At 34.5% G+C, this 15,624-nt stretch overlaps 1 protein-coding gene across 6 annotated transcripts in view; it reads left to right on the top strand.

Annotated features, from left to right (window-relative positions):
• The window catches only part of MON2 (MON2 homolog, regulator of endosome-to-Golgi trafficking), a 117,797-nt gene that overhangs the window by 96,776 nt on the left and 5,397 nt on the right, over positions 1-15,624 (top strand). For all 6 annotated transcript variants that reach the window (XM_037140296.2, XM_037140297.2, XM_037140298.2 and 3 more), the window contains 4 exons: positions 7,279-7,339; positions 8,646-8,769; positions 11,853-12,060; positions 14,105-14,187. In XM_037140296.2, the coding sequence (XP_036996191.1) occupies positions 7,279-7,339; positions 8,646-8,769; positions 11,853-12,060; positions 14,105-14,187 (476 nt within the window). The remainder of the gene's footprint in view (positions 1-7,278; positions 7,340-8,645; positions 8,770-11,852; positions 12,061-14,104; positions 14,188-15,624) is intronic.

Consider the following 15,624-nt stretch of genomic DNA (forward strand, 5'->3'; position numbering starts at 1 on the left):
TGGGGGCAGGGTCAGAGGGGGGTAGTGGAGTTTGTTCCGCTCTCTCTCAGATTTCTGTCCCCTCTGCCACTTCCCACAAGCACATTGGGCCCTTCTGGGGCTGGCTCCCAGGTGTGTGGGCCTGTGCACCCTCCAGGACCCTGTGGGTTTCTCCAACAAACTCTCTGTGAGCCTGGGAGCTTCTCCCGGCACCTTGACCCCGAAAGTCTTTTCAGTTGGTGCTTTGAGGTTCTAATTCTTGTTGCTGGGGCCCTAGCCTGAGCGGTCTGTCTCACTGCTCACTCCCTTGCTTGGTTTATCTGCACTCGAATGTGTGACCATGGTCAGCCAGCTGCCTGCGCCCTCACTGAGTCCGCCCGTTGCCACCCCATGCCTGGGATCCTGAGCTTCTGAGGTCCTGGGTTGGTCCGGCTGATCTTTTCTGCCTGACCCTGCTCTACTGTTGACTCGGCCCCTCTTACCGGTCTGGATGAACAGTTAGTTGTTGTCGAACTTCCGTACTGTTCAATTTTCTGTGTTCTGGCTTCATTTTTGTTACTAAAACTTTGTTGTCTTTAAACTTGGTTGTGCAAGTAGGTACAGTGTTTCCACTTACGCCTCCATCTTGGCTGGAAGTCTGTTGAATCTTATAAGATGCTTTCTCTGCATCTATTGAGATAATCATGATTTTTATCTTTCATTTTGTTAATGTGGTTTAACATGTTGATTGATTTGTGGATGTTGAATTGTCTTTGCTTCTCTGGAATAAATTTTACTTGATCATGGTATGATTTTTGTTTTGTGGTTACCATGAGATTGGTATAAAATGTCTTGTAGATAAAAGTCTGTTTTCTTCTCGTAGCATGTTATTTTCATTTGCCTATACAAGTTTTGCTCTTTTCCTCTTTGCCTTTTATGTTTCTGTTGTCAAAAATTACCCCTTTTTTATGATATATGTTAGCTACCAAATTGAAGTAGCTATTCTTATTTTTAATGCTTGTTTTTCCCTTTAACCTTCATGCTATAATTAAGTGTCTGAGACTCTAGTTTTTAATAGAATTTTCTGATTCTATCACCTTACTTGAAGTTTTATATGTTTTTTTTTTAATTTACAATAGAACAGATCCCTTCAGCATTTCTCATAAAGCAAGAAGGAGTTGAACTCCTTCAGCTTTTCTTTGTCTGGGAGAGCCCTTATCCCTCCTTCATATCTGAAAGATAACTTGGCTGAATATATTCTTGTCTGGCAGTTTTTATCTTTCATTATTTCGAGTATGTCTTTCCACTGTCTCTGACCTGCAGTGCTTCTGCTGGGAAATCTGATTATCGCCCGTTGGGATTCATTTGTAGGTTACTGTCTTTTCTACCCTAGCTGCTTTAAGAACTCTTGTTTTTTTTTAATCATCAGCTTTAGTCAGTTTTAATATAACATGTCTTGGAGAAGGTCTTTTAACATTGAGATAATTAGGTATTATATTAGCTTCTTATGTTTGTATGTCCAGTTCATTTTTCCAGGATTGAGAAGTTCTCATCTATTATTTCCTTAAATGTCTCTCTCTCTTCCCTTCTCCTTCATTTCTCCTCCCGAGATACCCATAATCCTATGTTACCCTTTCCAGTGGACTCAGATAGTTCTTGTACAGTTCGTTTGTTTTTTTAAAATCTCTGTTCTTTGTTCTCTTCCATTTGAATCATATATATGTTTCTACCTTCAAGCTCACTAATTCTCTCTTCCATATGGTCTGTTCTATTTCCAGTGCTTTCTAATGTACTCTTTAAAAAGACTTTTTAAATTTTATGTTTAGAGAGAAGGGAAGAGAGGGAGAAAGAAAGGGAAAGAAATATTGATCAGTTGCTTCTCACACATGCCCCAGCTGGGTTCTGAACCCACAACCCAGGCATGTGCCATAACCGGGAATTGAACCAGCAACCTTTCACTTTGAGGGATGGTGCCCAACCAACTGAGCCATACCTGTCAAGGTTCCAATGCATTCTGCATCCCATTTATTGAGTTCTTTAGCTCCAGAATTTCTGTTTGGTTCTTTTTTTAGAGTTTCATTTTCTTTGGTATAGTACTTCTTCTGTTCATAGTATTTCTGAGCCCATTGAACTGCTTTCCTGAGTCTTTTTGTATCTTGTTTAGTTTCTTATTGACAACTATTTTGAATTTTCTGTCATTTAGATCACAGTATTCTGTGACTTTGCTCTTGGTTTACGGAGAATTGTCATTTTTTTATACTGTGTTACCATGATTATTCATGGTACCTTATGTACTGTTCCTCTGCTGGTGCATTTGAGGAAGCAATCACCTTTCTTACTTAGGTACTTGCTTTAATTCGACAATTCAGCAGGTTGGTAATTAGAGTCCTCTCTTTAGTTTACCAGTAGGTGGCACTACAGCACAAGTTTTTGGTTTCTTATACCGAGCTGATGCTAGTTATATCTGAGAGTAAGCAGTTTCGACATTCTCTGCCAGAAGTGTCACATGTGCGGTCTTCCTCACTTTTTGTGACTCTAGGACTGCTGGTGCCTTGAGGCTGCGGTTGTAAGTTCCCTTGCTGTTGCAGGCAACGCTGTCAGGGTCACATGGATGGCCATGCTTGGACTGGGTAGTCAGAGATGTGTGCACAACCTCTGCTGCTCTTAGCTCCATGCGCAGTGGGCTGGTGAGGCACTTAGGCTGAGAGGTGCTGGAGTTGCAGCCTTATCTCTACCACTTCTGCAGGGCTCAATAGGGCTGTGGTCTCAGCCACCACTTGCTGGGGACCCAGTTACAGGCACTATCCCTACCATTCCTTCATTTTTGCCTATGCTATGCATTCCAATCCACCACCTTCAGATGTACAGTTGTGTAGGTCTCTCATGCATCCTACTGTGTTGAGCACAGGAATCTTTGCTGAGTTACAGATGTCCCTCTAATTGTAGATAAAAGGGGAGAGAAAAAGAATGTTTTACTTCTTCATAATGTTGATTTCACCTCTGTATAAGCTTTTAGATAGGTTTTGTTTCTTGTATTTTTGAAGAGTACAATTTAAGAATTTCTTTTCTGTCTTTCCACCATCTTCCTTACTTTCGAGTTTCCTGTGGAACATTCTTTAATTTCCAAACATGTTTTCATTTTATTATATTCGGTTTTCTGAAGTACTTTTTGTACAGAAAAGTAAGCAGTAGAATCAAAGACTCAGTAATAGAGAATTTACATTACTGTGATATGTATTAATGCAGTTGTAGTTTAATTTTATTACAGTATTTTGCCTGAGGCTCTACTTACATTAAAGAAAGGTTTGAGTATATTGGATATGTTGAAAAATCACATTGGATAAGAAGCAGCTAGGCATAATGGGTAAGAGCACTGACTCAGGAACCAGACTACCTGGATTCAAATCTCAGCTGTACTTTGTAACTGATGTTTTGGACAGGTTATTTTTATCTTTCAGTGACTCATTTCTCTCATCTGTTAAATAGGAACAATAATGGTACCTATCTCACAGGGTTATTGTGAGAATTAAATCACTTAAAGTACATGAATGCTCAGAATAGTGCCTGGAGCAGATACGCTTTTAAAATGCTTGCTACCACTGTTACCCTCTTTATGGTCATTTCTTTTCCTTAAGATAAACTGACATTGTTCATGTCTTTTCTCATGGAATAGCCATGTTTTAAACTAAAAATTTAAAGACCAAAACTCTAAATAACTTGGATCAGGAAATTTACCTCCAAATTTAGCTAGAAAAAATAAGGGTAGGAAATTCTGCTGTCCTGTAACACAGAATCACGTTCTAAGTTGTGGTTACCCTAATGACTAATTGAAGCCTTCTACAACATGGAGTGGCAGAAACAAACCCCGTATTGAGAAAGAACCTGTGGACTACTCTTCACTCTGCCGTGCACTTTCTGTTGACCCTGAATTGGTCATTCCCCTCACTAGGCATCATTTTCTTTAATTGTAAGAAGAAATAATTGATTAGACTAATTGTAAAAGTTCACAGTTTTATATACTTTGCTTTAATGTTTCAATCAATGTTTTTAACCAAAAAGCTTACATGGTATGGATAAAGCCAGTTTAGTTTTTGTTTCATAGTCCAAAAATTCTTCAAGGTGCAAATTAAAACTTTCCATTAGTTAATTGATACTAAAAATGAAGTGCTCACTAAGAGAACTTAAAAACTATGTACATTTTCAGTTTTCCGAGGCCTTGTTTTTGTCTTTATTTTCCAAATAACTGATCACTTTGGAAATCACAAGCTGTTATATTTTAAATTTTATTTTATGTTACATATATACTGTGTTCTACAACAGAAGTCCATCAGGAGTATTTCAACAGTAGGAAGAGAATTTCAGAATATTGCTTGGAATAGCAATACTTAGGTTTTCAGATGAAATTAACTTTTGAGGATCTTTTATATCAAAACATTTTTAAGTTTATAAACCTAAACTCTACGTTTAGGTTTATAAACTTAAAACTTAGAGTTTAGGTTTATTAAAAACTACATACTCTAAGACCCTGAATACCTTTCTCTGTGATGTTTTGCAACTATTTTGGTCTGCAAGCTGCTTTGGCAAGGTGGTACAATTATGAAGAAAATACAAATAAAACTGTAATCAAATAGAAGAAAGGCTTTGGACATGATTGAGGACTATTATAAGTAAATAGTTTAAATGAGTAAAAGAAGCACAATTAAAGATGTAAAACATAAGGCCTATAATCTGGTAGACATTTGAGGTCCATTAGGAATTCATTTAGCCAAACTCTTGAGTATCAAAATTTGATACTTGTCCTCTACAAGACATGTGGGCTAGTATGACTTCATACAGTTAATGGTCTGTGGACCTCAGGTTAAAAGATCACTAAGTACTAACCCAAATAATTGAAAGGAAACATGTTTGCACAAAAACTTGTACACTAATGTCTATAGCAGCATTATCATAATAGCCAAAAAATTAAAACAGTCCCCAAGTTCATTGCCTGGTGAACAGACTATCCTGCCATAAAAAGGAATGGAATGTTATACATGCTATACCATAGATGAATATTGAAAACATTATGTTAAGCGAAGCAAACCAGACACAAAAGGCTATATATTATATAATCTCATTCATATAATATGTCATAAATAGGCAAATCCATAAAGATAGAAAATAGATTAATAGTTGCCAAAAATGGGAGGAGGGAAGAATGAGGAGGGACTACAATGAGAAGTCACTACAATTAGAGATGATCGTTGCACAATTTTATGAATATACTGAACAGCACTGAATTACACAATTTAAAAGGGTGAATTTATGGTGCTGGAATAATATATCAATAAAAAAATTTAATGTACCATATAGAAAGAACTAACAATAAATACAAATAATGCTTCATCAATTTCAAGGCTTTTTAAAATTTCAAATAAAAACTAATGAAAAGAATTTTTAAAAATTACTCCTGTATACCTCAAATTTAGAGAATATAAAAATCTTATATGGCTCATTTGTACCTGCAATATTGACCATCTCCCTTTATAATTTTTAGGTAAATTGTGCTAATCATCGGTGTGTTTCGAACCTCAACCAATGTTTTTGATACGCTCAAAGTATCTAGTAAGGTTACTAATAAGTATAAGTTAAAATAAATCACCATTAGTTTAGGTTCTGGTGTAGATAATCCAACATATGCACAATTGAATAATTTTCTGATTTTATTGATCATTAAGATTAGAAGAGGATGGTTCAGTTTTTAGCTTTGTGTACTACTCTTACCCATTACAAGATATTTTAAAAATACAATGAAGTGTTTCTGATATATGATCCCAATTATATTAATATTTTAGTGTATGGTCCTAATAAGCTTTATTAAAAAATTGGTAGTCTGTCAGTTGGTATTTGTGTGTGTTTTATTTTATTTTTTTCTTTTCTTTGATTCCTCTCTGCCCTGCATCCCTCTCCCACCTGCATTCCTCCCCCTTAGTTCATGTTCACAGGTTGTGCATATAAGTTCTTTGGCCTCTACATTTCCTATACTGTTCTTAACCTCCCCCTGTTTATTTTGTACCTACCATTTATGCTACTTATTCCCTGTACCTTTTCCCCCATTTCCTTTCTTCCCCTCTGATAACCCTCCATGTGATCTCCATTCCTGTGATTCTCTCCCTGTTCTCGAGTTTGCCTGGTTCGTTTCTGTCTTTGTTTTTTTAGGTTTGGTTGTTGATAGTTGTGAGTTGTGAACAGTGCTTTTTTAACTTAACCTTTTATTGTTTTTTTCCCATTACCACTTAGTCCTCGTATACCTGCCTTCCCCCAGCAATCACCACACTGTTGTCCATGTCCATGAGTCCTTTTTCCTTTTTGCTCAGTCCCTCCCCTGCCGTATCCCCCAGTCCCTTAGCTGTCATCCTGCTTTCTAACTACGAGTCTGTCTCTATTTTGTTTGTTAGTTCAGTTTCTTCGTTAGGTTCCACATGAGTGAAATCATATGGCATTTATCTTTTCTCTGACTGGCTTATTTCATTTAGCATAATGTTCTCCACATCCATTCATGCTGTCATGGAGGGTAAAATTTTCTTATTTATGGACCAGTTGTATTCCATTGTGTAAATGTCTCAGTTGTTTTATCCACTTATCTACTGATGGGCACTTGGGCTGCTTCCTGATCATGGTGATTGTAAAAGTGCTTATTCTTAATATGAACCACAAGGTCTAGAATTCACCTTGGTTCTCTCAGAACTATCAATTTCTTCTGATCTTGCTGGAACAATTCTCTGCTTTAGAAAACCAAATCAGTCCTCTTCTTTTAAGATGTCTCTAGCTTTTATTGTAAAGATCTTTACTACATTAGATCTGTTAAAATTGATGACTTATGGATAATCTCTGTGTGAATAATTCAGCAACCTGACCAAGGCTCTCTTAAATCACTGGAAATGTAAAGGAATTCAGTTATTGTCACAGTGGTACTTTTTGCTATACCTGCAGATGATATCTTTACTTTTTCTTGTTTTTGCATTCATAGTACTGAAACAAGTTTAGTATTGCAAATTCTGTTTAGTTCAAGATTGGATCAAGTATTTTTGTAGCTGGAATTTCATGTTCATAATTAATTTATACTAATGACTTTAATTAAAAATACTGTTCTTTTAAAATGGTAATGGAAAAAATACAATAAAAAATTTTATATACTGTTCTTTTAAGTAAATGGTAATTTCCCAATCTGGTGAAAACATAATTTTTTTGTCATTTGAATACTGTTTATTTTCTATTTGTATTTCCAGGGAATATTTTAGCTTTAAAAATAAGTATTTTATTTTATTTATTTTTTTTTAGCATACCTCCAGATAACCTGTCTATTCAAGAATTTCAGAGAAATGAAAGTATTGATGTTGAGGTGAGGAAGCTATTTAAAACATTTTCCTTTGACCATTTGTGAAAACCACATAGTAGAGGGTTGAAACTATAAAATTGCTAAAAGAATAAAGTGAATAGGTTAAGCTTGAACCAAAAGCATTAAAACTCTCAAAGGTTAAAGGTTAATTGTAAAACACTGAAAATTTTTAAATGAGTTCCTTATATTTGTTAGCTTGTGCTGTATGTATGTTTTCTAGGTACTTAGTTATGTCCATTTAATAATATTAAGTAGCAGTTGATTCAGTAAAATAAATCCATCAGTCAGCAAGTAGGTATTGTATTTAAGAGCTTACTCTACAGTTTAATAAATCAGATGTCTATAGTTCAAGTTAATCCATGAGTTGCCTAGATTTTTTTTGTTTTTAACCAGCCATAAACATGGCCTCTAGAATTTTGTTTCTTTTTTTTTTAGAAGATTTTATTTATTTATTTTTACACAGAGGGTAAGGGAGGGAGAAAGAGAGGGAGAGAAATATCAATGTGTGCTTGCCTCTCATGTGCCCTCTACTGGGGACCTGGCCCACAACCCAGGCATGTGCCCTGACTGGGAATTGAACTGGCAATCCTTTGGTTCCTAGGCCAGCACTCAACCACTGAGCCACACCAGCCAGGGCATGTCTAGAATTCTTGAAGCAAATGAGTTTTAAAGAATATATTTTCTTGAATATAAATGAAGTTTAAAGAATTAGTTTTTGATTGTGGGTATTTTTTTGTTTGAGGAAACCATTGTTTTGTTTTTCCTATAAGTGGGGATAGGGGAACTTGTAGGTAAATAAAATCAAATACTTTAAAGTGAACATAAGAGGCATAAGCATTGTCATATAAATACAAAGCACTGCCTTTTATCCAGTTATATTAGAACTTTTAAACTTTTCAAAATTTCCTTCTTTTTCTTCAAAAGGAAAAAATAGTACATTATGTATTAGAAATAAGCTATTGAACAAAAATGAATATAACTTTTGCATTTTCTTAAAGCTAATTTTTATGGTTCTAAAAGGTGATATAAATCATATTTTTAATCCTCTTTTGGGTATTTTATTCTAACCATGTTGAAGATCAACATTTAAAAAAATAGTTGCATAGTAAACAGTTTATAGTATTGACTACTTTGTGGTAGTTATTTACTAAGACTGGTGGGGGAAGCAGACTAGTCATCCTCTATATTAACATTAAAATGTTGGTGTACTTCCATTAAGAAAGATTCTTTAACTGATTTTTAGAAATGACCATTTGAACAAGTTTTTTTCAAGAAGAAAATGCATTTGAATTTGCCTTTCTTGTTTTAGGTAGTTCAGCTTATCAGCACTGAGATACTACCTTATGCCAATTTTATTCCTAAGGAATTTGTTGGTCAGATAATGACCATGCTTAATAAGGGCTCCATACATTCTCAGTCATCTTCATTTACTGGTATGTTATTTCAATGACTTTTTAAAAATGTTAGTAAGTATTGAAATACTTTTGAAAACACCAAATGTAAAAATGTTTACTCCTTGATTGTGGTAAATGTGTGTGGGAGAACAATAAGGTAATTTTTTAAAATGTGATTTAGAACACTAAGCTTTACAAGAGGAGAATGTGGTAAATATTGTGTGAATTATATGCAAAGAATTAAATTGCAAAACACTTAAGGAATCCACTTAAGTCTTGCAGGGTAGACAACACAAGTTACCAGTTTTGTGAAGTCATGGATTATTGGGAGGTAATAAGTGTGAATTCTGCTACTTAGTAGTTGGTTAACGCTGCTGAGTTTTGTCATCTGTAAGATGAAGATATTAATACCAACCTTTCTAGACTATAAATGCAGAGTTAGTCCATTTAAACAAAAAAGATAGCTTGACATTAGTTAGAGAAACTTAACACTTAGTGAATACTTACTATGTGTAGGGTTTTATGTCAGAATATTAATCTCATTGCTCACATCTTTCTGCGAAAATAGGTTTCACCATATTAGAAAAGGGGAAATGGTTTAAAAAGCTTGAAAAAACTGCCCACAATCTTAAGGCTAGAAACCAAAGTTCATCCTTAAAAAAAACTACATACTTCTTTTAATTATATCATGCTGCTTTATTGAGAGATAATATATAAATTGCTTTTTGTTGTTATTTCTCTTTGTCTAAACCTGTTTTAAGTGTTTCATGTAATTGTGGCATCATAACATGATTTTTCTGTTAGATGATTAAAATTATTAATATGTGCCATCAGTACCTATCTTTTAATCCCCAGAATTTACCAGAGACATGACTGACTCTACTAAGCTGTGCTGACCACTTTTTCTTTTTAAAAACTATTTATTTATTTTTAGTAGGAGGAAGGGAGGGAGAAAGAAGGAAACATCAATGTGTGAGAGAGACATTGATGGGTTGCTTTTTGCACTCCCCCACCGGGGAGTGGTCTGCAACCCAGGCATGTGCCTTGACTGGGAATTGAACTGGTGACCTTTCAGTTCATAGTTTGACACTCAGTCCACTGAGCCACACCACTCAGGTCTGTGCTCAACCTTTTAAAGAGCATATACGTGCACAGCTTGACCACTAGATGTCTCTCCTATTGCTTACTTCACAAACTAGTTTTCTTTCCTAACCCAGACAGTTTTTAAAACTGTCTAGATTTAACACACATGAGAACCTCCGAGAAAAAGATCTTAAAGTCCATTTATCTTAACGTAGTCAACTTTTTATTATTGAGTATATGAAAATTTTTAGATAGCATTTTTATAAGATGTACATTAAGAACAATATTTATCATTACTACATGCAAAAATATTGTAGGCTAAATATGGACTACTGAGTTACCATGCATACTTCTTCAGTAGTATGCTGATGGTGTCTCTTGCCATTTACACTATTAAATGTACCCTGATGAGGAAGGTACATGGACATTCTTCCAGTGACTTTGACTTTAAGTGTTCTTTAAACATATATGTAAAGAGCTTTCCTTGCTAAATAAGACCAATCTGTAAACACAGAGGTTCCAGTGATCATTTTGGTCTCTTGCTCTTAAGTATGGTCTGACAGCCAAAACTCACGGACATTTGAGGAATTCCTCCAACATAAAAGATAAAGACCAAAACAAAGGAAGGGGGGGTGAAAGGAACTGGGAGGGAAGAGATAATGCAGCCATAGAAAACATTTTAGAAAAGCACAATTGGTGTAATTAGGATGCTCAAAGAGATAAAAAGAAAACTTTACATCCACGAAACGAGAAATGTTATTAAAAGGGAATAATTAGAACATTAAAATAGGTCATAGAAACTAAAAATATAATAGATGAAATAACACGTTCAATGAAGGATTGTAAGAAAACATTAATGAAATAACCCAGAAAGCATAGCAAAGATAAAAATGTGGACAATATGGGAAGAAACAAATAAAATGAATAAAGGGGTATAACATCGGACACTAGTCTTCTATAAAGAGAATAGAGAAAAGCTAGGAGATGAAATTCTCAAAGAAACAACGTGAAGAAATAAATCTCCAGATTAAAAATGGTCATTCAGGACCCTGAACAGTGAAAGACAAAGGACCCACAATAAAGCATATTATCGTGAAATATCAAAACATCAGGAATAAAAGATCCTAAAAGATTTCAGAAAGAAAAGAAAAAAGTTCCATACAAAAGAGTTGTATCAAAATAATATTGGAATTCTCAGTAGCCACATTGGATGCTAAAAGACATTGAGGCAGTAGTTTCAGTTATAAATAGAAAGGATTTTTAATGTAGAACTTTATTCCTTGGCCTACTGTTGACCAGGTGTGAGTGTAGAACAGTAATTCTCAAATGTCAGCATGCTTTATAATCAAGTGGAGGGTGAGTAGTTGCTGGGTTATGCCTCCAGAGTTTCTGATCCAATAGGTCTGCTATGGGACACGAGAACCTACATTTCTAACAAGTTCTCTTGTGATGTGGATGCTATTAGAAACCACATTTTGAGTATCACAGTAAAATAATGACATTTTCAGAAATGCAAGGTCTCAAAAATTTTACTTCCCATTTACTCTTTCTCAACTACTGCAGAATATGCTCCATGAAAACAAAAGAGTAAACCAAGAAATGGGAAGGCATGAGAGCTAGGGAGTAGGATATAATACAAGGGAGAGTGAAAATAATTCACAGGGTGAGGACAGAGACTAGTTCCAGGATGTAGCTGGTGTGCAGCATGGCTAGAGAGTAGCTAGTTCAGATGAGCAGAATTCAGGCTCCAGGAATGAGGTTGCTGAAGAAAAAATAAGAAAGAAAGAAACAGGTCATTGCAAGTTTGACCATGTAGAATATTATTGATAGGTATTCTCCTGTGCTGTTGAAGGGTATAAAGACCATGACAAGAAAACTGTTGAGAAGAGATGAGAGTGGATGGTCTTGCTTTGTTTTTGATCCTGCTAGGGGGAAGTGTGTGTGTGTATATATATACACATGCACACACATGTATTCTAAGAGTTATCATTAAGGTATATTAATTTAACTGTTATTAACAATCAAAAATTATTTTACAGAAGCTGAGATTGATATCCGTTTGAGAGAAGAATTTTCTAAAATGTGTTTTGAAACATTACTCCAGTTTTCATTCAGTAATAAAGTCACAACACCTCAAGAAGGCTACATTTCACGAATGGCACTCTCAGTGCTTTTAAAGAGGTCACAAGATGTACTACATCGCTATATAGAGGATGAAAGATTAAGTGGTAAATGCCCCCTTCCAAGGTATATATTTTATTGTATCGAAGAATAAAATATACTGCTATAGTTATTAATAATAAAAAACACTCTGAAAACCAAGTGTTTTCATAACTGATCTGATCTGAGGCTATTTATAATTCTGAAATACACTATTTTCACAAGGATTTCTGGATAAGGGCTTATGGGTTTGTATGAGTGAATGATTATATATCTCTCTGGACAGAAACCAATAAATTATACTTTAGGAACTTCCTAGTTTGTTTAACACTCACTTCTAGGTTTCTCTGTAAGTTAGCTGGTTATATCTAATAACCTCTTCTTTTATCTAATTTGCTTATGTCCTTGCACCTAAACTGATTTGCTTCTCATTTAGCCAAACTATAACGGTGGAATGGGCTTTTGGCCTTTCTGTTAAACCAAAGCTAATCAAAATCGGGATATAAGATAAGAGTCATCAAGAAAATGCATTCATAAATTAGGGTTATATTGCCAATCTACTTGTTAATGTGGAAGCTAGAATTTAAACAAATTGAACCAAAACAAATGAAGCAACCAAAATAATATTGGAAGACAGTTATAAAGTCAGGAATGAGGAAAGTCACTGTGGGTCTGATTTTCTAATGTAGTACTAGAGAGGTAAATCACTAGCCCCTAAATCTTTATGTATATTCTTTTTTACTTATAATAAATTTCTGGGGTTGGAATCGACTTGTCAAAAGATATAAACATTATAGAAGCTTTTGATGTGTATTACAAATTGCCTGCCAGGGATTTCTACCAATTTAAATTCTCCAAGGAGTATATGAATGTCCCTTTCTTCAATTTTTAGCATTTTAAAATTATTTGCCAGTATATCATTTATTTACATTTTCAAATTTGATAAGCGAAAAATAGTAACATGCTGTACTTTGTTTTTGATTTATCAGTGCTTATTAGTCATTGTATTCTTTTAGGATTCATTGTATTTTGAATTTCTAGGGCATAAAAATTATACCTCATACTCAGATTTATATACAAAAGCATTCCAAAGACTAAGTAACTTGGTTATAGTTGTGATTGAAAGTTGATTTATCAAAATTGATCTGAAGTATACTTGCATAAACAGTAATAAAGTTGCTTTGCTTGGAATATTTATATTTATTAGTTTATAACATACCTGATTTCAAAAATAACTTTTTCTTCATTTTTAAATGTTTTGTATTCTATCATTTTTTAATTGAGTCTTATTTATAGTTGTGCTATGAAGTGTTACATTGTATCATACTAGATGTGGTTACCATTACATTATTTTCTAAAAAGCTAACATTGATTTTAACAGGATAAAATACTTAAGTGCTTACAAAGGGTGGCTTGAAATTGTACCCTTTCATAGCATTAGGAAAATTTTATTTGTAGAATTGTAACACTGATGCATACAAGGAATAGGGTTGGGGCACTGTTTATACTATAGCAGAAGAACTTTATTTCTGTAGGAAGAAACAAGGGACTCAAGCCACTCTTGTTCATACATTAGTGCAAATTCATTCTTCATTGCTAGTATCTCCCAATAGTGCCACCTTAGAACTGATTTTGACCATGTTACTTGTTGTATTAGAATGCGAAATAAAAACACTATTGTAACTTTAAACATACTTTTAAACAGGAAGATGAAAATATGTACTAGGAAGTAATAGTACCCTTTATTTCCATTTACTCTTTAGGAAAGTCTAGTACTAATTAGCTAAAAATTAAAAAAACTTTTGCAGTGAAGTTTTAAAAGCATATATTATAAAAATGCTTTAGTTTTAAGTAGTTACATGAAATACTTTACAGATAAATTTAGATTTACATGAGTGTATTGCCTCTCCTCTTTTTAAAATTGATAATGGTTAGAATAACTATCTTATACATACATTAAAGTATGTATGTTAATAAAATTATTTTTCTTTTATAAGAAATTAAAACTCACATTAAGTTTGCATTACACTCTGTTTTTCCCAAAGTCCATCTATATGTATAAACACAGTAAAAAAACACATGTGGCATACCTTAAAATCTTGATGGGAATAATATCCTATTTCTTTTTTAGGCAACAAGTAACTGAAATCATATTTGTTTTAAAAGCAGTCAGTACTCTCATTGACTCACTTAAGAAAACTCAGCCTGAGAATGGTAAGTGTTTAGAAAACAGTTATTCTAAACTTATAACACTTATGTTCAATTTGTGATGTACTTTTATGTTATTATTAAGTTAACTGAATTTTAGGAGAATGACAGCTTTTAGACTTTTTTTCTAGTCCTTATGACAGCTAAGAATCAAGTCCATTAAGACGTCAGTAAAGTGCTCTGGCTGGTGTGGCTCAATGGATTGAATTCAGGCCTGTGAACCAAAAGGTTGCTGGTTCCGTTTCTGTTTAGGGCACAGGGTTGCCAACCAGGTCCCCAGTTGGGGGCCTGAGAGAGGCAACTGTCAATGTATCTCTCATACATTGATGTTTCTGTCTCTCTATTTCTCCCTCCTTTCCCCTCTCTCTAAAAGCAAATAAAATCTAAAAAAAAAAAAAAAAAAAGATGTAAATTAAGTAAAATTAACTTGTAATGTTTTAGCTTCTTTATTTTAAAAATAAATTGGTCTGAATTCAGGATGTTGCATGGACACTTTATTTTCTAAGGTGGGGTATGCTTTCATTCCATATTTGTACTGATTTACTGTGTAGAGATAAACTGTATAACTAACTATGAATCATTTTATAGCCCTTTCTCATTTATTTTCTTTTTCTGTTACTCGTTCCTATCCAATCTATTCTTCACACTATTGCCAGAAATGATTTTTCCAAAAATGTATCTGACCATTCATTTTCTCATTTTTGGAAAATAAACCAAAAATATCTGTTTTTACCTACCATTACCTACCAAATGTGTGAAGAGTACTGTCTGACCCCATTCTTAATTAATGCTTGATTTCCCACCAGATCTCATGTGCCCCATTCTCCCAGTAGGGTACATAAGGACTAGTGGGAAATTCTGAATGCCCAGGTATTCCCAGCCCTTTGCTTATTTCATTCTTCTGCCTACATCCACCCAATTCAAATATTACTCCACTTTAAAAATTTTTTTTTAATATTTATGTATCTTTTAGAGGGGAAGGGAAGGAGAGGGGGAGAGAAGTATCAATGTATGGTTGCCTCTTGTGAGTCCCCTGCCAGGAACTGGCCTGCAACCCAGCCGTGCGCCCTGACTGGGAATCGAACCGCAATCATGTGGTTCACAGGCCTGGGCTCAATCCACTGAGCTACACCAGCCAGGGCATTACTCCACTTTTGAACCTGTTTTTAATCCTTAAAGTTAAATGATTTCTCTTTTTGTTGAATTCCTAGCTCTTTTATATGTACCCTTGTCTTAAAGCACCCTATTTGTATTACAGTTGTACATGATTCACTACCCTTAAATTGAAAAGTTTTTAAGAGGCTTTTTGGACCATGTTTTATTGTAGTATTTTAAATCCTCTACAATAGATAGGGGGGAGGGCAAGAATAGTATGGGAAATATAGACTCTAAAGAACTTGAGACACGTGGTCATAAACTAAAGGAGGGAATGGTGGGGGAGGG

Source organism: Artibeus jamaicensis, unplaced genomic scaffold, assembly GCF_021234435.1.
Source record: "Artibeus jamaicensis isolate MK-2021 breed Jamaican fruit bat unplaced genomic scaffold, CSHL_Jam_final contig_233, whole genome shotgun sequence".
NCBI lineage: Eukaryota > Metazoa > Chordata > Mammalia > Chiroptera > Phyllostomidae > Artibeus > Artibeus jamaicensis.